General features: G+C 54.6%; 1 protein-coding gene and 1 long non-coding RNA gene across 4 annotated transcripts in view; one reads left to right on the forward strand and one right to left on the reverse strand.

Annotated features, from left to right (window-relative positions):
• Positions 1 to 2,190: 2,190 nt before the first annotated feature.
• Positions 2,191 to 26,767, forward strand: part of SORL1 (sortilin related receptor 1) — a 53,407-nt gene continuing 28,830 nt past the window's right edge. For all 3 annotated transcript variants that reach the window (XM_080366399.1, XM_080366401.1, XM_080366400.1), the window contains exons 1-16: positions 2,191 to 2,482; positions 12,400 to 12,516; positions 12,839 to 12,964; positions 13,741 to 13,902; positions 15,288 to 15,355; positions 15,699 to 15,879; positions 17,956 to 18,057; positions 19,011 to 19,180; positions 19,355 to 19,547; positions 19,738 to 19,855; positions 20,395 to 20,468; positions 22,246 to 22,334; positions 22,445 to 22,623; positions 23,953 to 24,139; positions 25,220 to 25,348; positions 25,586 to 25,671. In XM_080366399.1, coding sequence (XP_080222525.1) covers positions 2,267 to 2,482; positions 12,400 to 12,516; positions 12,839 to 12,964; positions 13,741 to 13,902; positions 15,288 to 15,355; positions 15,699 to 15,879; positions 17,956 to 18,057; positions 19,011 to 19,180; positions 19,355 to 19,547; positions 19,738 to 19,855; positions 20,395 to 20,468; positions 22,246 to 22,334; positions 22,445 to 22,623; positions 23,953 to 24,139; positions 25,220 to 25,348; positions 25,586 to 25,671 — 2,197 coding nt within the window. In that variant the 5' untranslated portion in view covers positions 2,191 to 2,266. The remainder of the gene's footprint in view (positions 2,483 to 12,399; positions 12,517 to 12,838; positions 12,965 to 13,740; positions 13,903 to 15,287; positions 15,356 to 15,698; positions 15,880 to 17,955; positions 18,058 to 19,010; positions 19,181 to 19,354; positions 19,548 to 19,737; positions 19,856 to 20,394; positions 20,469 to 22,245; positions 22,335 to 22,444; positions 22,624 to 23,952; positions 24,140 to 25,219; positions 25,349 to 25,585; positions 25,672 to 26,767) is intronic.
• Positions 13,914 to 26,767, reverse strand: part of LOC308054123 — a 136,654-nt gene continuing 123,800 nt past the window's right edge. Inside the window, exons 2-3 of the long non-coding RNA XR_013923975.1 lie at positions 18,648 to 18,818; positions 13,914 to 15,141 (exon numbers count right to left, since the gene is read on the reverse strand). This is a non-coding gene — a long non-coding RNA (uncharacterized lncRNA). The remainder of the gene's footprint in view (positions 15,142 to 18,647; positions 18,819 to 26,767) is intronic.

Genomic DNA, 26,767 nt, shown 5'->3' on the forward strand with positions numbered 1-26,767 from the left:
TGCTGCTCTTCTTCTGCCTCAAATTCCCACTCCCCCTTCCCACCCCTACTCCATAACACCCGGGACATGGCACTGCCCAGCACTAAAAACCAGCTCTGCATTAAAAAGATTTCCTTTGGTGTGGCTGCAAGAGCCCTGGGCAGGGATGGGGCAAGCTGCTCTCTGGAAGGGATGCACGAGAGCTGCATCTCACAGGCTGCGGCAGCACTGGGGAAATCCCCAGGTCTGGCAGTCCAGCGCTCTGTCCTGCCCCGACAAACCAGGGTTGCAGCCACTGGCAGCAGTCCTGCACCGCCACTGCACAGGCACGCGTCACCGCCGCCCAGCCATGATTTATGAGGGCTGCACAGGCACATTACCTATGCTGGATGTTTTATGGGGGAGCATGCAGCTGGCTAACTTGAGCCTGGGTGGAAAAAGCCGCTCTGCTGGCACAACTTGGACCCGCCTGTCAGGTGCCATGGGTGGGAGATGTGGCAGGAAGGCCCAGAGGGACCCCGAGGCCTCCAGCTTCCCGCTCCTGCCGGCAGCTGGGGTGAGACAGCACTCACCACCCCAGCTCTGCCTCGTGGGAAAATGGCAGAAATTGGGGCGAGGAGCTCTGGGGGCTACAAGAACCATACCAGGGGAGGCCTGTCACCATAACATATGAAATCACTTGCGCTACCTTTCCTCTCTCGACATCCATCCACACCTTCATGATCCCACCCAGAGGCAGGCACAGCTGCACCCAGCCTGCCCTCTGGGCGACCAGGACCCAGCCCCATGTCACTGGCCGGGGAAACAGCGTACCCGAAACTGCCCCCTGGCACCACCACAGCGCTCGGGCAAAAACTGGACACAAAGCTAAAACTGGATACACAGCGTTACTGTTAACCCACAGGGTAATCTTTGCAGTCCTGCAGGGGCACCCGTGGGAGGAAAGGGGCAGTGAGGGGTTTTTTTTGGAGGGGTGGCAGGAAAACCTCATGAATCCCCCAGCCAGAAGCAGCTGTATGTTTTTATTTGATTGCCTTTTTTCCCTTCCCTTCCGTTTGACTTTTTTCCCTTCCCTTCCGTTCGACTTTTTTCCCTTCCCTTCCCTTCCCCTCCGTTCGACTTTCTTCCCTTCCCTTCCCCTCCGTTCGACTTTCTTCCCTTCCCTTCCCCTCCGTTCGACTTTTTTCCCTTCCCTTCCCTTCCCCTCCGTTCGACTTTCTTCCCTTCCCTTCCCTTCCCCTCCGTTCGACTTTTTTCCCTTCCCTTCCCTTCCCCTCCGTTCGACTTTTTTCCCTTCCCTTCCCTTCCCCTCCGTTCGACTTTTTTCCCTTCCCTTCCCTTCCCCTCCGTTCGACTTTTTTCCCTTCCCTTCCCTTCCCCTCCGTTCGACTTTTTTCCCTTCCCTTCCCTTCCCCTCCGTTCGACTTTTTTCCCTTCCCTTCCCTTCCCCTCCGTTCGACTTTTTTCCCTTCCCTTCCCCTCCGTTCGACTTTTTTCCCTTCCCTTCCCCTCCGTTCGACTTTTTTCCCTTCCCTTCCCTTCCCCTCCGTTCGACTTTTTTCCCTTCCCTTCCCCTCCGTTCGACTTTTTTCCCTTCCCTTCCCTTCCCCTCCGTTCGACTTTTTTCCCTTCCCTTCCTTTCCCTTCCCTTCCCCTCCGTTCGACTTTTTTCCCTTCCCTTCCTTTCCCCTCCGTTCGACTTTTTTCCCTTCCCTTCCCTTCCCCTCCGTTCGACTTTTTTCCCTTCCCTTCCCTTCCCCTCCGTTCGACTTTTTTCCCTTCCCTTCCCCTCCGTTCGACTTTTTTCCCTTCCCTTCCCCTCCGTTCGACTTTTTTCCCTTCCCTTCCCCTCCGTTCGACTTTTTTCCCTTCCCTTCCCCTCCGTTCGACTTTTTTCCCTTCCCTTCCCCTCCGTTCGACTTTTTTCCCTTCCCTTCCCCTCCGTTCGACTTTTTTCCCTTCCCTTCCCCTCCGTTCGACTTTTTTCCCTTCTATTTGCCTTGCTTCCATTCACTTCCATTTTACTTGACTCCTTTCCCTTCCCTTCCATCGTATTCGATTTTTTTTTACTCTCATTCCAGTCGACTTTTTCTCCCCGCCCTCCCGTTCCATTTGCCGTTTCCCCCCGGGCCGCTGCCCCGTGGGCTCCCAGCGCGGGGGCGGCCGTGCCGTGCCGTGCCGTGCCGTGCCGGGGGGCGGGCGGGGCTCTGCCCGGTTGCACATTCTGTCCGGGCGGCGGCGCGGCTCCCGCTGCTGCGCTGCGCCCGCCCGCCCCGGCGGCACCAACATGGCGCCGCCGAGCAGCGGCGGGGCGCGCCGGGCCGCCCCGCTCCCCCGCCGGCTCCTGCCGCTCCTGCTGCTGCTGCTGCCGGCGGCGGGCGGCCGCGGGGCCCCGGCCGGCCCCCCCGCCCTGCTGCTGCGCGCCCCGCCGCCCGCCGCCGAGCCCCCGCGGGGCCGCCGCGCCGCGCCGCGCCCGGCCGAGCCCATCCAGGTGTACGGACAGGTGAGGGGGCGGGGGGGAGGGGGGGCACGGCGGCATCGCCCGCGGAGCGCTGCCCCCCGCCTGCTGCGCGCCGCGGGGGCGGCAAGGCGCAGCCCCGGGCCCCGGGTGGGCGGCGGGGAGCCGGCCCCGGGGCGGGGGCGGGGCGGGGGGCGCGCTGGCTTCCCGGAGAACAGCCGCCGCGCTTGCGGGCGTCCCGCAGCCCCCGGTCGCAACTTGCCCGGCCCCGAGTGGCCGCGGGCAGTCGGGCTCGGGGCCGGCCCCTGCCCCGGCAGGTCCGTGTCCGGCGCTGCGGGACGTGCCGGGCGCCCCGGGGATGCGGGGCGGGGGGCGCCGTGCCCTTCGCTCCAGGGGCTCCGCTGCCGCCGCGCTCGGGGAGGGGGGGAGGAGCCGCTCACCGCAGAGCGCCAGAAGCTGCTGTCCGAGCGCATCCCCGCCCGGGCGCGGCGCGCTGGCAAGTTTTGCTGCCGGGACCACAAGGGCTGCCCCTCGCCCCCCGCTTCCAGCCAGCCACCGCTGTGGGGCCGGCGGGGAATGACACCCGCTCTGCCAGGGTGCCTGCTGTGGGAAGCCTCAGCCTTAAAAAGCCTGCTTCATCCTCGAGCTGCCTGCGCGCTCGACTACACCAAGCTGCTGCACTTGACCCTTCCAGCTTACACTACCTGTGTCCCATCGTGTGCCCAAAAGCTGCCGGGGGAGCAGGGGGTGGGTGGGGGGCAGCCCACGGAGTGCTGAGGCATACTTGGGGAGAGGCTTCAAGCCTTCAGCGACATCCACATTTGCCTCCTCAGCTAGCGCTTTCCCTTCTGGGTGCCTTATAATTTCTCCCCTTTTTGCTGCTAGTAGGATGAGAGGGAGCCGGCTGCAAGGCAGGGCTGGCCCTAGAGCAGCTGGAGGGGCCACGCGCAGCGCTGGTGCTGCTCCTGAAGCCCTGCTCCTGTTCCCCCATTTAGAGAATGGGAAAAGCTGTTCCTCCTCCCCTTGAAAATCTGCTTCACCTCCTCAACATTTGGCCATTTTTAGCCTAACACAGCTACCCCATTTTAGGAAAAAAAACCCCAACCCATGACGCTTGTCTCTCATCTACAGAAAGACATTTGTAGCAGTTTCCCTTCCATCTCGCTGTAGCTTTCATCTAACTCACCTGCCCGGGTCAGTTGGAGAGCTGCTTTGGCAGGAGCAACCTCTTATCACCTGGATGTGTAGCTGCGGATCTAAGAGAGTGCGGTAACCCCAGTGCTACCCAGAACAGGGCTGATAGGAAGCAGGGGAGTTAAGTGGTTTGCCACTGTTTGGTCTTTCCTGCTTGCCTTAAGCTTTCAGAGGGGATTTGCCTGCAGAACAGCATCACTTTCACTGTTGACATGGCACAGGGTTTCAGGCTAGCATACAAAACCTGGTTGTTCCGCTGTTTTGGGGCAGGATGCACAAATTTTAAAGCCCAGGTAACTACGCATCACCAGGAAGAGTTTATTGGCACTAAACAACAGTTCTGAGTTCTCCCAAATGCTACAGTGCTTTAAATCAGGGTCTGCTGTAATAACAGGGGCAAGAGAGTGCCTGCGTGTCGTAGCCTCCATTACAGATCTGACTGCACAGGATTACTAACGCCTAGAAAGCCAGAACACTGTGCAATGCTGTGCTCAGGGGTCTCACACACCTAGTAATCCCCATGACTCCCCTCACCCAGGTCGCTGGTGCTCTAATACCAGCAGAAAATTACGCAGTCACAAAAGCAGTCCACTCGCAGGGACATCATTGTAAGGGGCAGTGCTTGGACTGAGCATCCTAGAGCTGTGCCATTGCAGTCCCTTATCTGGGACCCATCTTGCTCCTGTGTTTGGCAGGTCGCTTGGCCATATGCTGTGCGCTGGCTCACACCCCAAAACTCCCTGCCCTTCCCTGGCTCTTGACTGCAGCCCCAACACATCCTCATGGGACAGCTTAGAGCCCAGGCTCAGCTTAGAGGTGAAAGAAAGCGCATCATGGGAGGTCAGTGCTGCCTGTTGCTGATGCGGGTGATGTTGCCAGGGGACTGGAGGGAGGGGGAGGGACACATCACGTTATCTGGAAGCAAGGAGGGGAAAGATAGTTCAAACCCTTTGTGGTTCCTTAAGAGCCAAATGCAGCTTACTCGGCACCATCTATAACGGGCTCAGAACAGTCTTGCCCTAGACTCCAAAGACAGAAGCACAGAACATTACTTGGATTCCTCAGTGATCTGGATCACCACTGCTTGCATCTTTGCTGGGCAGGCTTGTGTGTGTCACCACAGCAAAACTTTCCAGGAACCTCTAGCAAATAAGAAAAGTAGCCTAAACCCCTGTGCCTTTGTGGCTTTTCTGACTCCAAAGCACCAGCAACCAAGAGACCAAATGCATGACTCCAGAGACAGTCAGCTCAGAGACAGAGCAGGGTTTGTTGCCTTGCACAGCCCTCACCTCTACAGGACTCTTGGTGAGCGTTACAATGGACGGATTGTTAATGAAGCAGGCACTGACTTGAAACAGCTTTTCTAGGGTTCCACTAACAGCAGAGAAGCATCCCCAGGGCAAGACAACTGCTGCTCACCCCCCACCCCAGGGCCAGCAGCACTCTCTGAACCCTTGTGGCAACCACAGCACTGTGCCCTGCCCTCCTCTTCCTAGCCCCTGGGTACCGAGGCAGTGGCTCCTCTGCAGCCCACCCTCCCACCCCTCAGCAGCCTCCCTGCTCAGAGTTGGACACAGGTACTCAGCTCCAGGCCTTTACATTTCCAGGGCACATCCCCACCATCCCACACAAATCCCATGCCCTCTTAGGGGAGGGCCAGCCATGAACCCCATCACCTGCAAGGTCTTTGCTTAGTGAGAGAATCAAGGAAAAGGAAAGTAGCCACTTTGGATGCCTACCTGCGTGCTGGGTTGAAGCGCTTTCTGTGACCATGAGGCTGGCTGTCTAGGAGTGTCATGATGTAGCTGAGCAGACAGCACAGAAAAGCACCGGGGTAGGAGGCTGGCCCCTGCCTGCCGATCCTGAGGGGTGGGGGAGTTACAGATCACAGTTACAGAGAGCTGGGCTGCTAATACAGGTCTAGACATACAGGTCTAACTTTTATCCGCAGATATCCCTTTCCCTTCTTTGCAAAGGGCTTATCTGAAACCTCCCCCAAAAAGCACACAATCCACAAGAAACCTTTGCCTTAAGCTGGGAGAGAAGACATCCTACCTAACTGCTGGTAGCTCCTGCAGCAGCCAACTCGCCCTCTTTGCTGTGGCTGCAAGGCCTTGAGCTTCTCCCCATACTGCTAACCTGTGTGCAGCCATCGCCTCCGCACATCCCCTGATCCGGCAGTTTGGCTGGCCCTAACAGCAGCACATCCTTTCCCCTTCCAGAGGGACCTAATTAATTGCTCTCAAGCTTCCTGTTTCCTGGTGATAACCAATCCTGCCTTTGAGGAGAGGGACCAGGTTTTCATCATTTCCAGGCCATTTACTACAAAATGACCTTTGGTAAGCCCACCTGCATGATGGTAACACTCCCTGCCCCTCTGCACTGATGAAGACCTGAGATGAACTCCTCAGCTGCTAGTGTTTGGAGTACCACATGCTGCTGCAGCCTGCATTAGATTAAAACTGATGCTGCACCATGATGCTGCTTTGTCTTTCAGACAGAAGTTTTTCAAGACAGCTGAGGAAAATGTCTCCCATTAACATAACACCACAGCGACGATTTTGCGCAGGAGATGTTAACGTCTCTGTGTCTGTGGCACAGCACACTTGCAGAGTACCAAGAAAGCAGCGGCCTCCCTGGGAGATGAGCCCCCTTCCCTCGCTAGAGCAGTGGGCGCGGAGGGGCGAGGGGCACTCGGCTGGCAGCCACGCTGCGGCTGGTGGGCACAGCTGTGCTTGGGCTGCGGGAGCCCTCGTGCTGTGCGCTGCATAGATGTGGGTCATGCTGGCCAGCTGCCCTGAAACACTGCTAGCACGTTGTCAAAATAGCACCTGAGCGGGGAGGGGTGGAGCTTCTCTTCTTTTGAGGCCATTGGCACGTCCCAGGTAGAGAGTCCACCTTAGCTCCCAACCTGCAAACTGGCAAAGAGCCCTTCTGCTTTCAGAGCGCTTTGTGGGGTAAATACCATCTGGCTGCGCGAGCGGAGACACCAGTCGCGCTGCATCGGAATTGAACCGTACTTAATTTTGACCTAGTTTGCCAGCCTGGCAGAGACCTTCCCAGATTAGGCTTTAACCTTCTGGAGGTGCACTGGGTGGTGATGGCACATCCCAGCAGAGGGCTGGCTGCAGGCTCCTGGGCCCTCCAGCCTTTTCTTCCTTCCTGGCACTGGCAGATATCCCCCCCCATCGCTGTGTTGCTGTGTTTGCCTGGGGCACAGACCCCCCTGCGCCTTTCCCAGCAGCCCTGGGAAGGTTCCCTGCTCCTGAGCTTGCCAGGAGAGATGGGTGTCTGGAAGCCACACACTTTCTGTTCCTGGCACCGCAGCGGCCTGGAGAGGTATTTGTGGTTTTATTCATTGTTTCCCTTTCGGCAGGTTCCTCGCGTATCCTGCTGTTGGACTAAGTAAGCGTTGCGGTGTCCCATGGGCATCACTTAAGCTTTCTGTAGCTGTAGTGACGAGCTCATGGCGCGTTTCACTGGCAGCGCTTTAGACCTTTTCTGCAGCCTTCCTCTGTGCCTTGGTTATGGGGGGAGTGACTTTCATTGGTGCTTACCCAGATTTGCAGAGGCAGCCTCGATTCCCCATCACACCCGTTCCCCCTCCATCAGTTTAGAAAGAGAGCCCATCTTCAGGACCTCCTCATCCAGGGTCTTGCTCATTCCTGGGGTAAACAGGGCTCTTGCCTCGACCCCAGTCTTCCCCTTCCCTTGCCCTTTTCCTTTCTCCTAGGAACTACAGCTAACAGAGAGCTCTGTTGGTGGTAGCAGAGAGAAAACAGCCCTGCAAGCAGATGATTTCAGTATTAACAAAATTAACATGGGCCTGGCACTCTCTGAAATGAGTCACCCGTGTTTCATATCAATGATTTCAGACCCTGGCATTTTCAGTCCAAGCCACAAGCAGCGCTATGGCAAGCACAGATTGTATTTTAAATATCGTGGCAGGGCTGGAAACAGATGCTCGGGAGCAGAGCAGAAGGTACAGTAATGAAGCTTTAGTGGGAGCACACGGGGAACGCAGCGTGCTGGGAATGCAGTAGCCACCCATGACACACGACTCATCGGCGATGCCGGGCTATTGCGTCAGCCTTGCCAGGGTGCGGGGGGAGGCAGAAGAAACAGGGACGCAAAGGCTCAGCACTTGTTCGTGGTTTCCAGCGAGCCAGAATGATGAGGAGCCTGGTGAGAGCACCTTTCCTTTTAAAGCCCTGTGCTAACTGAGCTGCAGCTTTGCTTCTGACCCCTTTCAGCAATAACTTTGTTTAGCCCCATCCTCGTTCCCCCAGCTACTGGGTGCAAAATGTTTAGCCGATTCCACTTCTGCAAGCATCTCCTGATGGCCTTCAAGCCAAGATCTGAGCTGCCAGTGAAACTTTGATGGTTTTGGCAGCTGCTTGCAGCCACAGATTTGCTCTCCAATGCCCTCGCTTATTGAGCCATAGTAATAACCTATTAACTATTCAGAAATTTCCTAGGAACTGCATTTGTTTGTAGGCATCCCATTTTCAGTTACATAACCAGGACGGGAAAACACATAAATGATCCCTAGGAGTCTTTATTTTTTTTTCTGCACACCCGCAATTTTACAGTGTTGAGCCTCAGCCCCCAAGAAGCCACGCTCTAAGCGTCACCTCCCGATTAATGGTGAGCACCCGGGCAGAGCTGTGGTCCGAGCCCTATAGCTAACGCGTTAGTTCTTGACAGAGCATACCCGCCGACACACGCAGTGAGCTCCCAAGCCCACTCAGCACCAGGAATAACCCCTAACGCTGTCCCGACACTTGTCACTGTGCGCGGGTGCCAGGTGCTGTTACCAGTCGGCAAGCGCACAATATTTCTGCTTGCAGTTTGTCACAGCTAACGGTGTGATTTCTGCACGGGGAAGTTATGCTTCCTACGCGGAGCAGCTCAGCCTTGCTGGTGGATCCAAGGCTGGGATTTGGAGTCCTCCAGTGATGGAAAGGTCTGAGATAACTGCCGTCTAGCTTGCCAGCAGCTGTACGAGTAGCTACAGCGAGGTGCCCATGCCAGAGTCACTCATCTCCTGGCCAGCCCGCACTGTTGGAGCCCAGGGCTTTTGCTAATGCTGCAGTTTGTTATGTGTGAGGGGTGAGCCACCTCCGCCAAGCTTGGCAACCAAAATCCTGCCCCAACCTCTCAATTCGGGGCATAAGCAACTGAGTAATGCAATGGGAAGGGGAACTGGCACTTGCAGGTGCTGAGCAATGCAGGACCAGGGTGCTTCCCCAGGTCCAGATGCTTAAGGAGCTTGGCACTGCTCCCAGGTCCGCTCACCAGCTGACAGTTGTCCCCTCGGTAGGCTCGGCAAGGCGGTAGAACCATCTCAGCACAACCCCACGCATCCAGACGACAACATTCTGCGTCCCAGCCCAGTCTGGGAGCACTCAGGCTCCAACTGTGCTCCTTGAGCAATGAGGCAGCTTGTACCCGCTCTGGGGCATGGTCCCACAGGACCTGGGGGACTGTCTTCTCCCCCCATTTCTGCAAGGGATTCATTTATTGGGAGATACTGTTAACAAAAAATAAATATATGGTGTGAGCAAAGCTAGCAACATTAACTACACAAGCAGCTGCCACTACATCTTGGCTCCAGTTCTCCCCTCCTGGACTTCATTTGGCACCTTACATATTAGAAGGACAAATTAGAATTTCATGCATATTTCATATACACTTAATCACTTGGCAAAGACCAAAACACTTCCCCATTAAGTGGAATTTATGCTAAACGCTGTTTCCATTAGGCACCAGCCGTTGCCCGTTCACAGGTTAAACTGGTTCCCGAGAAAGGTTTTCCCTGTTCGGGGGGTCTGTGACAGTGGGCTCCTGCCAAACGAGCCTCGTCCCAGCTAACGGGGCAGGGCGACTCGTGTCAGGCACAGCAACAGCTGCATTGCAAAGCTATTTCACAAAACCTGTCCTGGTCAATGGGGCATCAGGTGATTTTTCACCTGGGGCACAATGCAGTGCTGCTGCCTGGGACAGCAAGGACATGGGGTCCTGTTTGTTGCTCCCGAGCCGTTCGAGTCCCCACAGGGCTCCGCAGGGCCACAGCAGGGCCACGCAGCTGCCAGCTGCGGTCCCTGCACGGGGAACCAGCGAGGCAAACGTGCAAGGCTCTTAAACACGAGACACCACTACACGAGCCCTTCCTGGGGGGCTTAGCAGTGTAAGGCATCCTTCTGGCTTTCTTTACACCCCTTGGTAAGACATACTCTAGCAGTCTTTAGCTACTCCAGACTTTTCTGCTGAGCGCAGCCCCTAGGCGCTGGGTGCTGCTGTTCCTCCCTCCCAGGGAACCAAACCTCAACTGGTGCCATTTGGCCTTTCTGTGAGCACTGCTGATGCGTAACGAGGCTCAGACCAGCCCAGACACGGTCCCCCTGGCCTTCGGGCTTTGCCAGTGCTGCCTGCTCTCAGGAGAGGTCTCCATGGCTCGCTGTCTCTTCCAGCTCATGGGAAAAAGCTGTAGAGGTTTATTGCTGAGGTTAAAGCAAGGTGCAGGTGGGAGTTCCCAGTGGTTTTTCTGGTTTTGAAGCTGTTCTAGTGTTGGATTTCAAGCAGGAAAAAAATGCCAAGCGCTACTGAAGTCGCCACAGAGGTAGCAGCCGGCCCCTCTTGGCTGAGGGGAGCTGGGGACGATGTGTGCGGGGCAGGTCTGGCACATTGAGACTTTGGCTTTCCCTGGGGAGAGCAGACTGGTCTCCCTCTTGAGGGGCTTTCCTGGGGAAGGGGGGCTGGGCAGGGTTGCTCGCTTCTGTCTTTGCACAACTGCAGGCTCCCCCTCGCTATCCCACCCCCCCTCCCCCCTCCATATATCAGCAAAAGTCTGGACAGGCTAATAAAGCTAGCTGTTCGCCTGAAGCCAGCAACCTCAGCTGGGCACAGCAGGGAACCCAAAAAAGCTGCACCCAAAATAACCACTATAGATGTAGGGGGTCAGATGGAGTTATTCTGCTTTTAGAGAGGAGGGAGATTGGGGCTGGCAGTGCAGAGCTGCTCTGGGTTTCAGACCTGAGGCTGTATGTCGTCGGTCTCAGTGGGCATCAGCAATTCCTTCTTCACTGCCCTGTTTCCCTGCATCCTCAAACAGCATCGCTTCTTTTTTTTTTCCCGGCGGGTGCACGAGGCTACCACTGGCTTGCTTTGTAGCTGCTGCTGCTGCCTGACCTAAATCTCCTCTGCGTTTGCTATCCGGGCGCCATGGCATGGTGTGCCCAGTGGGGGGGTCTCTGGCTGGGCAGGTGGGGGTGCAGCTGGGGGCACCAGCCCGAGGAGCTGCTCGTTGCCTCCCTGCCAGGTTTTGTTTATTTTTTTCCCCTTGTGTGAGCCTATTGCATAATAGGGATTTGAGGGCTTCTGCTTCGCTCGCCCCCCCTTCTTCCAGAATAAAGACCTTGTTTTTCCAAGCGTTTTACTTGCCGGTCACTTGCAGAGGTTAAACCAGTCCCTTACCCTTACCCTGGGCAGCGCTCCTCGCTGATCCTGGGGTCAGCGGGAGCCACAGGGTATCAGGCCTAAGAAGGGCTTAGCCCTGTATTTTTACAGCTTCCCAAGTCCGTGAGCTTAGGGGTTACCAGCCGTGAGCTTAGGGGTTACCAGCCGTCAGCTGAGCCGCAGCCACAGTGGCGTGCAGGGGCTCAGGCACGCACGTCTGCTGCTGCAGCCACCAGGGCACCCATCTGTGGCCGAGCTGCTTCACCCCGCTTCCCCGCGAGGCTGGCCGTCCCCTCGCGCTGGCAGCGGTCACTGCGGGCGCTGGGTTTGCCCAGAGGCTCCTGCATCTCCAGCGGCAGTGATGCTGCGATAGCTGCCCCGTAGAAACCGTCCCCTCCGACCGGCGCTGCTACAGCGCTGCCAGATACAACCGCAAGTACGGAATAACGGGATTGCGTACAGCGGCATGTGTTGGAAACCAGCATGTCCTTTCGGGTACAGAAGAGTCACTGTAGAAAGGTGACTCCGTTTCCCTGTGGTCCTTGGCCCAATAAGCCTGGATTTGAAATAACTTCTCAGTCCTTGGTTTTAATTTTTGATCTCATTGTCGCTCAAATCCTATTTCTCTGAGGAAGAAAAAAGGGAAAACTAACCCCTTTAGGCACATGCATTTTGCCAACACCTTCGTGAGAGAAGCTGCTTTACCTGAGGCCATGCTCCAACTCAGCCACCCCCCAGGGAAGCATTTTCTTTAACTGTTTGGTGGCTTGCAGTGAGTGCTTGAGTGTCTCGCTGCAGTGGCCTTGGTATAACTGACGGCAGCCCTGGCTCGGTGGCACCGTCTGCGTAATCCCTGTTGCGTCGGCAGAGATTTCCAGCCTCCATCATGCAGAGCAGCTACCGGTTTACTTGGCTGTGCTTTAAATGGTGGGGGAGCTTTAAGTGAGTCTTGCTGGGGGAGGTGGGAGTGGGATGAAGGCACAGCAGTCTCAGAAAATGGTGGTGGAAAAATAAAGTCCTTAGCACACACTCGACAGCTGTGGGCCATCCTGTTGCATTTTAGCACCCCAGGCTGGAGCTGAGCTCGCCCCAGGAGTGCCTGTGAGCACACCCCAGGCCCCTCTGAGCAGCAGCAGCTCAGTGCCCCTCTGCTGTCCACCACCTTTAACTCTTTAACTTCTGCCCCTGGTTAGAATGAGTTTCCCCAAAGTCTCTGTTCCCGAGGATGAGGGGTACAAGCAGGCGTTTGCTCTCCAGCTGTCCCTGCAGGCGAGGCTGTGGCTCAGGGTGCCTTTTCCTTGGTGTTGCAGGTCAGCCTCAACGATTCCCACAATCAGATGGTTGTTCACTGGGCTGGAGAGAAGAGCAACGTGATCGTGGCCTTGGCCAGAGACAGCCTGTCTTTGCTGGGTCCCAAAAACAGCGATGTAAGTAACGCAGCCTGGCACTGGCCCGGGCTGCCTTTGCCGCTTCTGTGCCTGGCGAGGTGGCAGCAGCTGCTGAGCTGCAGCCTGCCTTCCTCGTCTGCTGCGAAGACAAAAGAAAGGCCCGTGAGTTTGAGTTCAGAAGCACAAAAAACCCCCCATTTAATATCCTCTGTGTTGCCCCCCCTCTGTGTTCGAGCCCTGAAAGGCTGGCTCGGGCAATCTGTAAGGCTTCTGCCCCTTGCAGTTTTCTGACTTCTTACCAAATCTGTCAGAAGGGAAGCCAGGGCATTGCACTTCTCACGCTGGGGCTTCTCCTTTGCAGGTTTACGTGTCTTATGACTATGGGAAGAGTTTTAAGAAGATTTCGGAAAGGTTCGGCTTCAGCGGGGGGAACAGCAGCGAGGTGGCCATTGCCCAGTTCTACCACAGCCCAGCTGACAACAAGAGGGTGAGGAGGACGCGGCACCGGCCCCAGCGGGCTTCCTCCGCCGGGCAGCGCTGCTTATCGCTGCCCACAGCACAAACACGCGCGGCCCTCGGTGCCAGGGCAGTTATCCTGCAGTGGCGGTGCCTGTAGAATAGAGCAGCGAGCTGCATGCCCGTCACTAGTATCATTACAGAGCTACCAAGAGAAATACTTGTTTAGGCTTTCTCTACACCAAGGTCACCTTTTTACTGACTGAAGCCCTCCTGGGGAGAGGTGACATGTCCTTGCCCTGCAGCAGCTGAAGCTGCCACTTGCTACTCCATAGGTGTTCTCCTCTTCAAAGCCAGGCCGGGGGAGCTGGGTGTGCAGTCATCCCGACCCACATCTGTGGGTCATGCTGAAAACCTGCCTTTGCACAGGGCGAGTGCTCACTTGGGCCCTTCTTCTGTAGCAGTGGGGAGGGGCAGGTCCCTCCTGCAGACAGGGACTTAAGGCTGATTTTGCATGGTCCTCTCAATTCCTAGGAGAGACCCTTGGGGCATCCCGGGGGTCCCTGGGGCAGAGGTGGGACATGCTGGGCATGCTGCTGCATCTGTACGGCTCTACAACTCGGGCGCATTGGAGCATGGCAGGAGAGGGGACGGCTGGGGCAGGCAGATTCCTTTCCCCCAGACTTTGGCCCCCCAAAAGCCCCCCCTGGACATGTGCCTTTGTTACTGCTAGCCTGAGCTCTGCTTTGACCTCCTGGAGGCTGACTGCCTGCTTTCTTTCTTCCTCGTCCGTCCCTCTCTTCCCAGTATATCTTCGTGGATGCCTTTGTCCCGTACCTGTGGATCACCACCGACTTCTGCAACAATATTCAGGGCTTCTCGATTCCCTTCAGAGCAGCAGACCTCCTCCTGCATGGCAGGAACCCCAACCTCCTTTTGGGCTTCGACAGGTCTCATCCTAAAAAGCAGGTGAGCACTTCTGCTCAGATGGGAGGGCCAGTGTCCTGCCTCTACCGTGCTGTGGCATCTCCCCTCGCTGTTAGGTGCCACACAGCCTTTGTGGCATGCCGAGAGCCACCCTGCCTCGTGCCAGCACCGTGTGGGTTTGTGCTTTGACTGTGCAGGGCATCTGAGCTCAGATTGCTGCATGCAGATCTGTCCCAAATTAGCCAGCACACCCCCTTCCCTACAGGTCAGCCTGGTTTCTGACCTGTGGGGCAGGGAGGATATAGTACCTGCAGGATAGTTGGCTTAAACATTTCCTCTCCCTTTTCCTTGATTTACGCTAATCCTTAATCCACACCGCTCCTGACTGCATTGATCTCCCCGACTATTGCGGTCGTAACTCGCCGCAGAGAGCTGGCAGCTGAGGCAGAGCTGACCTCTGCAGTATTTCATGTGGGCATGTGGTTTGGCTTTGGGTCTTGCATAACAAACTGCTTCTTGAAAACAAAACGCTTTTTTTCCCTTGCTGGGTAAAGATGGTAAATAGTGACAGCACATTCAGATAGACACAAGTCGCTGAAGCAACACCTGGAGGTGAAACAACCATCCCCCAGTGTGTGAATGGGGAGAGCCAAGCAGGGACACGTGCAGTCTGTGCTGTTTTCGGTCCAGTCACAGCAGGGTGTGTGCTGGGCACTGCTGATGCCTTCCTGGGGGATGGAGCAGGCTGAGAATGGCACCTTCCCCAGAAGGGCTGCTGGACTGACTGTCAAGTCTGGAGTCTGGCCGTATCCACATACCTGCAAAGAAAGAGGCAAAAATTGCAGCTCAGGTGCCACCAAAGTCCTTGGAAAAAAACCAGGCATGTTTCAGGGGCATGGGCCCTTCAAGGGACAGATATGCAGAGGGGCTGATGTGTCTGCAGGCTGACATGTTTATCCCTGCTGCTTTTGTTGGTGCAATGAAAGATACTATCTCTCCCCTTGACCTTTGTCTTACTGATGCCCGCAGATCTGCAACAACTGTGTGTTGCTGTGCTTGGTGGTGTAGCGGCCTCTGAGGGGGAGACAGCTCTGCCCGGATATTTACCCTTGCTATCACACTCCACGAGTACATTATAACAAGTTATTTTTATTTCTGAGTTAATGTAAAACCAGATGCATCAACAGACAGTGGGAAATCCTTCTGGTAGGAGACTGGTTTTTTCCTGTTTTGGTTATTCTCCTGCAGCTCGAAAGATTACTGTTGCCCCAGGCAGCTGCCCTGTAAAGCAAAGTCATCAAAGTAGTTCACAGTTTTGCAATGGATGCATGTCCATCCTGCCTTTGCTGCCTGAGGTTGGGTTTCTTAAAGGACAGGGTCTGTTTGGTTGCCCAGTCCCACTGGCATCTCTCACGTTTCTGTTGCAGCTCTGGAAATCGGATGATTTCGGCCAGACCTGGATTATGATTCAGGAACACGTGAAGTCTTTCTCTTGGTACGTATTGCACCTATGCATTATGCCCAGCTCCTGTCTCTCACTCCTCACCCCTTGCCTTGTTTTCTGGCCTGCACAAACCAAGGACCTGGGTACTAAAGCACGCTGCAGCCCCAGCCACTTGCTCCCCTCACCCAGCAGACACCCTGCATCGTGGGGATGTGGCACGGCAGGGTAACAAGAGATAGCCACCAACACAGGCGGTCACCCAGGGGTGCTGCGCTTTCCCCCTGGTTCTAGCCCGCCCACCCCATCTCCTGAAAGGGCTTCTGCTCCTTGGCACCCGCTGCCTTCTGCATTGTGACTGCAGAGGTAACACCACCACCTTGTTTGTTTTTTCCAGGGGGGTTGAGCCCTATGATAAGCCAAATACAGTGTACATTGAGCGGCATGAGCCTTCTGGGGCATCGACAGTCATTCGAAGCACCGATTTCTTTCAAAGCCGAGAAAATAAAGAAATAATTCTGGAAGGCGTTGAAGACTTCCAGCTCAGGGACCAATACATGTTCGCAACAAAGTCTGTGGTAAGTATCATGTGAGCAGTTCACCATCAGGGGTGACGGTCGACGTGTCCGTACAGTACCACTATGGCCAGAGCGGGCAGTAGCTCTGCTTTCAGTGGAATCTGTGCCTAGAGCGTGGTAAGAGCATTTGCTAGGGTGACGTTACTCGCTGCCGTACCTTGCAGCTTTTGGATTGTCACTTTGGACCTTTGCTTGATGCGGAGGTGTCGCTCAGGATGCCTGCAGCTGCTTTCCCTGCTTGACCTCGCACCACCGTGGATGAAGCAACACCCACCGATGCTGCTCTCCCGGAGGGGCTGGCAGCGGTGGTGTTCTGCTCAGCCTGCCTTCAGGAGGCTGGGCAGAAGTAGGTCAGCCTGCGAAGTGCTGGGACCTGGGAAAAACCACAGGATGCCTGGGCAGGCGGGCGAGGCGGGGGGCGTGGGGTGGGGGAGGCGGGGGAAGGGGAAACGTGGCTCAGAAGCTCGGTGGTTAGGAGGCCGCTTGTCAGAGAGGATTACCATCAAACGTGGATAAGGGCCAAGTAGCCTAGCGTGCTCCAGCTTGGAAAGAAAGCTGGATTTTCAGTTTGCTTTTTTAAGAAAAGAGGATGTGGGTGAGTGAAAGCAGTCTTGTGGTCCCTCTGCAGCCAGGGCCCCCTATACTTTTTGTAGCTGTTGGCCAGTTTCAGGAAAACCTGAAAGAAAGCTAGAAAGCATCTGTGGTTTCTTGGAGGACAAGTCCTTTCTAGATGATCAGAGACACGACACCAGAGGGGTAGAGTCCTATTCCTTCTAGAATTAAGGAGCAGTTTTCTTTTTAGAAGACACTAGCATTGCTTTCCTCCTCCGCTGCTGCTATCAAGTCTGTTTTCATGAACAGCCTTTACCATTTAGGGGTTTGCAAAACTGTGTGGGATTTCCTAGGCAGTAAGCGGTGAGCATGTCACCTCCGGCCACCCAAGCAGCCGCAGTGGTGTGTGACGCTGGCAGGGGATGTGTTTGCAGAGCGCTTGCTGTTTCTCAGAAGTCTCTCCTGCAGGTAGCACAGCCTGCAGCTCTTGGGGCCTGTCCCCTCGGTGCTGCGCCTGCTCTGAAGCCTGCTGTGGTTTGCAGAAGATTTTATCTAGGCTTGCTGTTGGTGTTGGGTGGAACACGGAGGAGGGGTGGTCCATGTCTCTGCAAAGCCACTGGGCCCGGAGGGCAGCAATTCTGAAAGTGTGAGGCAGTTTTGAGTCGGGACCTTTCCATGAATGAACTCGATCTGGGGGTTCTTTGGAGTTGGCTCTGCTTCTGGAGGGCTCAGGGGTCACAGGGGTCACCATCACCCTTTCTCCTGCAGATCTAATGACTGGTGTTACACTAAACAACATTAAAAATCACCTGTATTCCGTGCTGGGGCAAAGACCAATGGGAAGCACAGAAACTAGGAGGGAGGCTGGCCTGGCTGCAAACCACAATTCAGAAGTTACGATTCAGAAGTTACGTCCCCAGGTCCGGAATCAGGCACTTGCATCAAACCCTGGCTGCAGCAGGAGCGGTGCTGGGGAGAGGACAGGCTGTGTGGCAGAGCCACCCAGGACACTGACTTCTGCTCCTTTCTGTGGGAGGCACACTTGCTTAGTGATACAGAGCCTGGGAAAATCAAGCCGCTTATTTTTGGAACCTGAATCTGGGTTTAGGTTCTTACCATTGGCATCCCATATGAAATAGGTTGCCCCCAGCTTTTTACCTTTTTGGCTCCACCTTGGTGCCTTTCATCTTGTGCAAATTGTTAAAAATAGGGAGGAAAGAACAGATGGCTGTGCAGAAAGGGGAGGAATTAAAACCAACCCCCTTACCTCCACCCGACTGGCAAGAAAGGGCAGTTTGTCTACTTGCTGAGCTCTGGCTGTGGCAATGCAAACCAGTAGCGGGGGGCAGTGCTCCCCAGTGTCGGTCCTGGGCAGCTGCCACACTCTGCCCATGTGCAGGGAGGGTGAAGTCCTGGGCGTGCGGTTTGTGTGTGTGCCCCAATCTGCCTTTCTGCTGCTGCTGGGGACGAGGGTGATTTCGAGGGTGAGAGCTGCTTCTGACACATCCTTCTGCTCTGCCACAGCATTTGCAAGGCAGCTCACAGCCGCCTTCGGTCCAGCTCTGGGTTTCCTTCAACCGCAAGCCGATGCGTGTGGCACAGTTTGTAACCAAGCATCCAATTAAGGTAAGTGGTGCTTTCCGAGAAGACCTCCTCTCTCCCTCCTTTGCCAAGGAGGCCCTCAGATGTCAACAGCAGTTCTCTGCGTTCCACCAGATGCTGCAGGAGCTGGAGCTGGGAAGGGACCTCATATGACCCTGCTCACAGGGGTTTGGCTAAGCAAAAGCTCATGTTAGGATGATCTTGTGGTTTATGTGATGATACTTGATTCTAGTGGTTCATGGCACTGGAAAAATACTGGGAGCACTGTGCAGGGCCAGCACCGTCCTGGGCGCGAGGCTGTTTGGAAAGAGACGGTCACTGACTTCCTCCAGCACTGGTGATGGAGGCTGGCAGCAAAGCCCAGATAGCCAGAGGGGGGGCTGGTCTTGGTGCTTTGGCTCTGCTTTTGGGTACCTTCCCTCTTCCCGTGGTGTGGGGTGTTCGGTCACTGGGCACGCGCTGCCCCCACCGGCATGGCCCGGAGCACCCCTCTTCTCTGCAGGCAGAGGAAGCCCAGGGGCACAGCCAGGGTTTGCAAAGGTTCTGTGGTCTGTGAACCTGATGTGATGAGGTGTCCCTGGGCTGGTGGGGACGGAGGAGAGCACAAGAAGTACCTTCAGCGTTTGGCAGAGCAGCAGGGTGTGCTCCCGACTGCGAGATGCCCCTGGCCTCGGTGGGGTCCAGGCACAGAGAGCTCTGGCACCGAGGGGGCTTGGCACCCAGCGCTGCTTCTGGGAGGCTCTGCCAGTGGGTTCTGCAGCGTGGAGGGTGGAGGATGGTGATTGCTGCAGGAGAAACACAAAAGAAAAAGCAAAGGGAAGATACTTACTTGCCAAGTGGAAAAAATAAATACAAATGGATGGAGGGAAGAATAACTTTCAGCTAGCTAAGGGGAAACACTAAACCAGCCTGTACATAAACCGCGCTTGTATGCCCACACGTGCAAAGCCAGCTCACCTGTCATTTACCTCCCAAAGGAATATTATGTTGCTGATGCCTCGGAGGACCAAGTGTTTGTGTGTGTCAGCCACGATAACAACCGTACCAACCTCTACATATCGGAGGCAGAAGGCCTGAAGTTCTCCCTGTCTTTAGAAAATGTGCTCTACTACAGCCCGGGAGGAGCTGGAAGTGACACCTTGGTCAGGTAGCGTGGGATGTGCTTAATCAGCTGTGGTAAATGAGTACATCAGCTGAGGTCTTTGTAGATTTTGCTTACTTTTGATTTGATCAGAGCATTGCCCTGACCCCCAGCCTTGACAGTTCCCCACTCCCCAGACCCAGTGAGGCTGCGATTCATGGATCCCACCTTTGCTTACAGGTATTTTGCCAACGAGCCCTTTGCAGACTTCCATCGTGTCGAAGGTGTGCAGGGTGTCTACATCGCCACCCTGATCAACGGCTCCTTCAGCGAGGAGAACATGCACTCCGTCATCACCTTTGACAAGGGGGGCACCTGGGAGCTGCTGCAGCCCCCGGCGCAGACGCAGTACGGGGAGCAGATAGACTGTGAGGTAGCACGGGCTGGGGAGGGGCAGGGGTGCGAGCATGGCAGAAGGCCCCCACAAAAGAGGCTGAGATGGCAATCCCACCGTGAGGGAGTCCCTCCTTGTCTTTCCAAGCGGAGGGGGCTGGACTAGGTGGGACGAGGGCACGGGTCAGTACAGGGTAGAGGGTTAATGCCACTGTGCTTTTCTTTTCCAGTTTTCTCAGGGCTGCTCTCTCCACCTGGCCCAGCGCCTGAGCCAGCTGCTTAATTTCCAGCTGCGCAGGATGCCCATTCTCTCCAAGGAGTCAGCGCCGGGGCTGATCATCGCCACTGGTACCGCTTTCCTTGCTGCAGCTGTGCGGGGGCTTGGGCGTGTTGTTGTCAGGTCATGAGGAACTTGGCAGCGCCTGGCTTGTCTATGCAGGTTACAAAAATGCAGTTCAGTGGTGCATTTTGCAGGTTTTTCCTTTCTCTGTTGCAGTCCCCGTACAGTAGTTATAACATGTATGTTTTACTGCAGCATGGTGATGTGAGGAACCTTGCCTGCTTTATTCTCATCCTCTTTCCTGCCACTATCCCTGTGAAGGGTTTCTTGAACATACAGAAGCTCCTGTTTGTCTCACTCTTTTACTGAAGAAAACACACGTTTTCTTTGATCGTGTTTACAGCCATAGGTCTTTCTCCAGCTGCTTTTAAAGCTTGTGCTAGTCTTTAAAATACTTGCTTTTGAAGGGATTAGTTCATAGTGTGGAAGATCAGCTGCCCAATTGTTGTCATTTTGCTCACAGATAAAAATAGTTTAGAATCTCTGGCTTCATTTTAAGCAATAGCTTTGCATTCCTCAGGAAGAATGATTTCTCCTGTTCTCCTAGGCTCCGTTGGCAAGAACATGGCAAGGAAAACCAATGTCTATGTCTCGAGCAGTGCTGGAGCAAGGTGGAGAGAGGTAAGGCCACCCTTTTCCGTGCCAGCTCAGACAAGGTGATGGAGGAGCAGGTAGGACGTTGGCAGCAATACAGATAAGTGACGTGCAACTCTTGGGCACTAAAACTGACCTCCACATTGACATCCAAGAGCTGTAGCTGGAAGGTGCTGAATGTCCCTTGAGACCAAGACAAAAAGGTCTTTAGATGAAGGACTAGGCGTGGGTTAACATTGGAGGAGAACCTCCTGGGCCTCTTGGTGAAGGTGGTGGGTTCAAATGCAGGAGAGCTCCCTCCTCTGTTCTTTTCGGCTGGCAGGACTTGCCCTCAGCATGGGTCATCTGGCCCCTTTTATACAGGACTGACAGCTGGGACCTTGTATGTGAGAGTGTCTGGAGAGGCTCTGGCACCTTCCAGAAAAATGGGATGCTGCCCTCGGTTTATGGGGAGTTTGATGCTGTTTACTAAGTGGGTGTTCTGGTCTGTGGCAGTATTTGTAGTCTGCCTGTGCATTCTGCAGCCAGTGTAATGTGGTATTTCAACATCTGCAAGCTATTTACTCCTGTGAATTAAGTGGCCTCCTTTTCCTGCCGTAAATGCTGCGTGGTCTGGGTTATGGTCTGGGCAGCTGTGGCAGCAGGGGGGGCATGCCACAGGTGTGGCTGCTGCCAAAGCCGACCATGGTTCAGAGGCCAGCCCTGGCTGGGAGCTGGTGCCTCCAAAATTCATCTGGGGAGTGGCTGTGGAGACCTGTTTCTCCCTGCAGGAGCCTTGTGGCAAGACAGGGATGCTCATGGCCGGGGAAGCTATTTGAAAGCCAAGACTTTCAGGTGCCGACCTCCCCTGGCTCGCAGGCAGGTTTGCATTGGAGTGCAATTAAAACATGCCGAGGAAGCTTTGACCCACAGTTAATGCTGAGCTCCTGACTGGTTTGGGCCCTTTGTATCACAAGCAGAGGTGCAGAATGACCCAGCAGTGTCGTTCCCCAGCTGAGCAGCAGTAACACAACTCCTTCCTCAGCTTTGGCAAGCAGCAGGCTGGAAGGCTTGTTGCTCTCCAGATCACTGGTATGATTTCACAGCACAGAAATGAAAGAAACAATACGTTCAGTGCCCTGTGTAAGAACTCCCCGGGTGTGTTAGGCATGTCCTGCAAGCAGTCAGGCACATACATGCTTCCAGTTCTCATCTTGAGCTGTGCCGGGCTCCCCAGATAGGAAAGCAAAGGTGATTTTGTGTTGGTGGTCACTGAGCAGAGCTGGAGGTGAGGATGAAGTACAACTTTCTTTCTGTGGGATGGATGCATGAACTGTCTTGGGGGCTTGTTTCTGCACTCCGTGGCCCTGCTTCAATTTAAGCATTCAAAGAACCGTACAGCACAAGAACCAATACTTACCTGCAGTCCTAGGAAGGCGGTGAGTCCCTGCCGAGCATTGAAAAAGCCTTGCAGACATGACCAAGAGCTGGAGGCTGAGAGGGGGAGCAATGGCCTCTAGTTTCATGTAATGGAACTTTTTCCATTGATTCTTTCCCTGCACGTGGTGTGGGAGGAGCAGAGTCCAGAGCACAGTGCTGCTCTTAAACACAGCTATACATTTAGGGAAATTGGGCTGGCTGTGCTGGTCTACAGCTGCTGGCCCATAAACACTTGAATCTCTGGTGCCTCCAGATCCTTGGCTTGGCCCAGGCAAACCAAAACATTAGCTTGGGTCGAACAGCATTTCTGACAAAGCGCATATTCCAGCCAAGCTTTTCCCTTTCAGCACGGCTCTGATGCATCTCGGCACTGTTTCTCTTCCAGGCGCTGTCTGGGCCCCACTATTACACTTGGGGTGACCATGGTGGCATTCTTGTGGCCATTGCGCAAGGCACTGAGACCGACCAGCTCAAGTGAGTGGCAGGGCAGGGGGATCGCCTCTGGTGCTTGGGCTGGGGCCGGGAGAGCGCCCTGTGGTGGGCAGGACCTGCCCCTGGCAGCTCTCCCAATCTTCTTTCTCCAGGTACAGCACAAATGAAGGAGAAACCTGGAAAATATTCACTTTCTCAGAGAAACCGGTGTTTGTGTACGGCCTGCTTACCGAGCCTGGCGAGAAAAGCACCATATTCACCATCTTCGGCTCATACAAAGAGAATGGCCACAGCTGGCTGATACTGCAGATCAACACCACAGACGTGCTGGGTAAGGGGACAGGTGACAGAGCCATCGCTGACGCTGGTTGTGCAGGTGGGACAGCTGTCCTGTCTCCACCCTGCAGCTTTGCGGGTTGTGCACGCTATAACCGTACCTGAAACCAGACAGTCCCCACGCTGTGCAGCCTGCCCCTAGCACCCCTGTGGGTGCAAGGGAGATCTTCACTTACCCTCTTGGGGGGACTGAGAGTGAGGAGGGAGGTTTTCAGAAGCCCAAAGTGACCTAGAGTCCTCAGGCTGTGAACCAAACTATTTAGTCATCTAAGGCTCTGAGATTCCCTCTGACAGGCACCGCAAGTTGGGTGCCTAAATACAAATCGGGTGTAGAAACACCTTTGTTGCTGTTGCCCTCTATCCTGTTTTCCAGAAAAGACCCCAGAGAGGTGCCCTCAAGTCCCACAGGCAGCCAGCTGACCCCGCTGTCCCAGCTGTCCCGCAGGGGCTGTGGTACAGGGTGCCCTGTCCCGCTGCCAAAGGCTCTAGGGCCCCCTGCACTCTCCCCGTATCCCTTTCCTCCTCACTGAGGAATTTGTTGAAAAGGAAAAGGGGAAAAAAAAATAATCCTTCTGAAGGCTTGTGCCTATGAATGTTTTATAACCCGTTTCAACTTTGATTGCAAGGCAGCATTTTAATCAAAGAGCAGTTAAACCCAGCAGAGGAATTTGCTTGACTAAAATTTATAACTGATTCCCTTGACGTTTTGTTAGAAATGTTTGGTAACCAGAACAACTTCATTTAAATGAGGCATCGCAAATTCACTGTCACCACGACCGAGCTGCTTGTTGCCGCCCGTCACCAAGTGCTGCTGCATGCTCTGAGCTGACATGCTTTCTGCTTTGCCTTTTCTTTTGGGCCGGGGCTAGAGCCGTGTAGTGGGGGGGAAAACTGCTCGTTTCATGCCCAGGAGAGTGACGGGAAGGAAGCAGCAACGGGTGTCTGCGTGGTGGACGGCTGGGTGCCCGTGCGCCCTGCACTTGCTGCAAGTGTCCTGGGCCTTGATGCCACAACACCACCAGCCGCAGGAAGAAGCCGAGGTTCGTGCAGCCTCCTCAGAGGCTGGGCTGGCTGCTTGGAGCCTGCAGCTTCCCCTGGGAGGCCTTTCGCACCTCCTCTGAGAGCAAGGCTCTCTCCGTCCCCACAGTCCCTGGAGCACAGTGTGGTGCTGGTGCAGGACACGGTACCGTGTTTTGCACATCCCTGCTGGGCGCGCGTCGACAGCAGTGACCGAGGGGAACCTGCCGCTCTTGCTTCCAAACCCTTGGTCTGGGGTGCCACAAGGACTGTGACTTTCTTTACCCCAACCTGTTGCTTCTCTTAGGGGTCCCTTGCACAGAGAATGACTACAAACTGTGGTCACCCTCCGACGAGCGAGGCAATGAATGCTTACTGGGGCATAAAACTGTTTTCAAAAGGAGGACTCCTCATGCGACCTGTTTCAATGGTGAAGACTTTGACAGGCCTGTCATGGTCTCCAACTGCTCTTGTACAAGGGAAGACTTTGAATGGTAAATACCAATTAAATTCTCTTAGTCTGGACTGTAAGTCTGAGATAAATATCTGTGACCAATCGCTCAGAGTGAACAAACATCCAATTTACTTAGCTCTGTGTATCGCTGCTTGATTTTATAGCAGAGAGGAAACTAAATAGACTGAAAACATCCTTTCATTAATAACAGGGCATGAGACTTAATTAATGTCTTTAGAGCCTTTCGGGAGCCTCTAAAAGGTTCCATAGAAGAGGGAAGTATTGTTAATCCATCACCTTCTTTCAAATGATGGCGGACACTTTCCCATCACATACAGAGATCCTCTACTGAAAAGCTTAGTGACCCTTTAGCCACAGGGATGCAGCTGGCCCTGCTGTATCATTTCATCTGCAATCTGCACATTACTGACACCGCACAACTCTCAGGATTAGGAAACACGCTCTGGCAATCTGATGCAAAGATTTGGGGTTAGAAAGTGAACGACTTTTCAGGGACTGGACTTTCAGCAGAGCTCATGGCCAGTCTGCTTAAGTGCCCGGTACACACAGTTAAGGACAGGTGTCCCAGACCTGCCTCTCTGATGCAGAGACTTGGGTCTGGCTCGTTGTGAACAGACTGAGGATAGTGCTGGTGGGATTTGATTCTTGCCTCAGAATCGCAGCCCTGGGCTCCCTACAAAATCAGTTTGACATAGCCTCTTCCACAGTGTTTTCCAAAGAGCAGACACATTGTAACTCCTATTTTACCAGCAGGAAAAGCCAAGAGACACACCAGTGACCTAACCCAGTTAGCTGGAGAGCTGGGGCTTGCAGCCAGATTTTCAAGGCGCACTGGCTCAGCTGTGCGCTGCTGCCTTACCTACCCTAGTCTGCTTGGCCACTGGCAAGCTTATTTGTAAAATGTTCTTGAAACGTCCTGGAGACAGAAGCTGCCTGGCTGTAAGATATTATTATGCAGCTAAATACCGATAATGAATGATCTTCTGACATTCTTTGGGTTCTTAAAACTTCTATGCAAAAATAGAACAGAGTAGTAGTATATAGCATGGCTGTCTTTTTTCCTTCTTCCCCGTCCCTCATTACATCTTTCTTCTTGCAGTGATTTTGGCTTTAAACTGAGTGACGACTTATCATTAGAAGTTTGCGTTCCTGACCCTGAATTTGCTGGGAAACCGTACGACCCGCCAGTCCCTTGTCCTGTTGGCTCAACTTACAAGAAGACTCGAGGGTACGTGTTGTACTTGGGAGGGGAACCTGGTTTTCCACATGCTGGGATTTATCCTATTGGTGATTAAAAAAAACCCAAACAACCACAAAACCCCCTCACAAACACTCCTTGAGTGGCAATAAACAAATTGCATGTTTGGACATCCATTGTAACTAGGCACTGCTGCTTATTCTGGCTGAGCATGATGGCATGTTAACAGTTTCCATGAAATAAACTGCCTGCCTGTCTATGTTGCAGCTACCGAAAGATCTCTGGGGACACTTGTACAGGTGGAGACATCGAGTCACGTCTCGAAGGGGAGCTGGTACCATGCCCTCTAGCTGGTGAGTATGTACAGGACTGCTTTGGGCACAAGGGCTTCATTCATAAAGCCTTTGGCTGATGTCTAAGGAACCATGCACAAATTCCCAGAGGGCTCTCAGACAAAACCTATGACAGAAGAGCTGAAGTGCCTCAGTGGGTTACAAATCAATCCTCTCCTGTCCTGTCCAGGGACCAGAGAGCCTCTGAGCGACCTGCGCAGGAGCAGCTTCAGCCTGCTCTGCTGCTGAAGGCACAGGAGGCTGAAGCCCTCAGAGCAGGCTGTGGGCAGGAGCCCTCTTATCCCAGTCACATCCTTGCTGCAGCTGGCTTGAACCCAACCAGAAAGACAGGAGTTAGCTCAAAGATACCCTCATCCTGGAGAAACCCTTGGGAAGGTACCACCCTGAGACAGGCCGCTGTATGCAGCTGAACGATGGCTGTCTCGGGCAGGACCAGGGCAGAGGCTGCCCTTTAGTTCTCACACCCGTACCCGCCAGCTTCGCCTCTGTCCTTATTTTCTCCTCTCAAATGTATGAGGCATTGGAACGGTCTTGTTCCCCTGTACTGCCAAAGTTATTTGCATTCTGCTTATTACAGATTTAATTTAATTTGCCGTCATGAGCTGCGTGATTAGCATGCTGCTGCACAGCAGCTCAGGAGCGAGCCTGAGACAGGGACGTGGCTCATGCAAGGGACAGGGTGGCTGCGCCGGTGCTGCAGGCAGGGCAGCCCTGGGCTGTGGCTGAGCAGAGCCACGGGGCCACAGAGCAGCCAGACCAGCCAGCGTGAGATTTCTCTGCACTATCCTAAGATTTTTTAGGGTGCAAAAGATATTCCAGGTGCAAAAGGGCTCATCAGGTCCCTGGGGAAGCGTTCCCTCTGCTGGGATTCGTGCCAGTGCTGTGCTTAGTTTTCCTCGTCGTTCAGAGCCCGAGACGTTATTCACCCCTCTGAACCCTCTTGAGCTATTTGGAGAATTGTGTTAGTCATGCCGAGAAGGACCCTGCCTGCCTGAAAAATAAACCTGCAGTCCCCGCCGGGCTGGGCTTTGAAGTGCCGTGTTCCCAGAGTGTTTGCTGATCGTCTTCAGATATGTGTTGGCTTGCACCATGGTAA

The sequence above is a fragment of the Falco punctatus genome (assembly GCF_963210335.1).
Source record: "Falco punctatus genome assembly, chromosome: 16".
NCBI lineage: Eukaryota > Metazoa > Chordata > Aves > Falconiformes > Falconidae > Falco > Falco punctatus.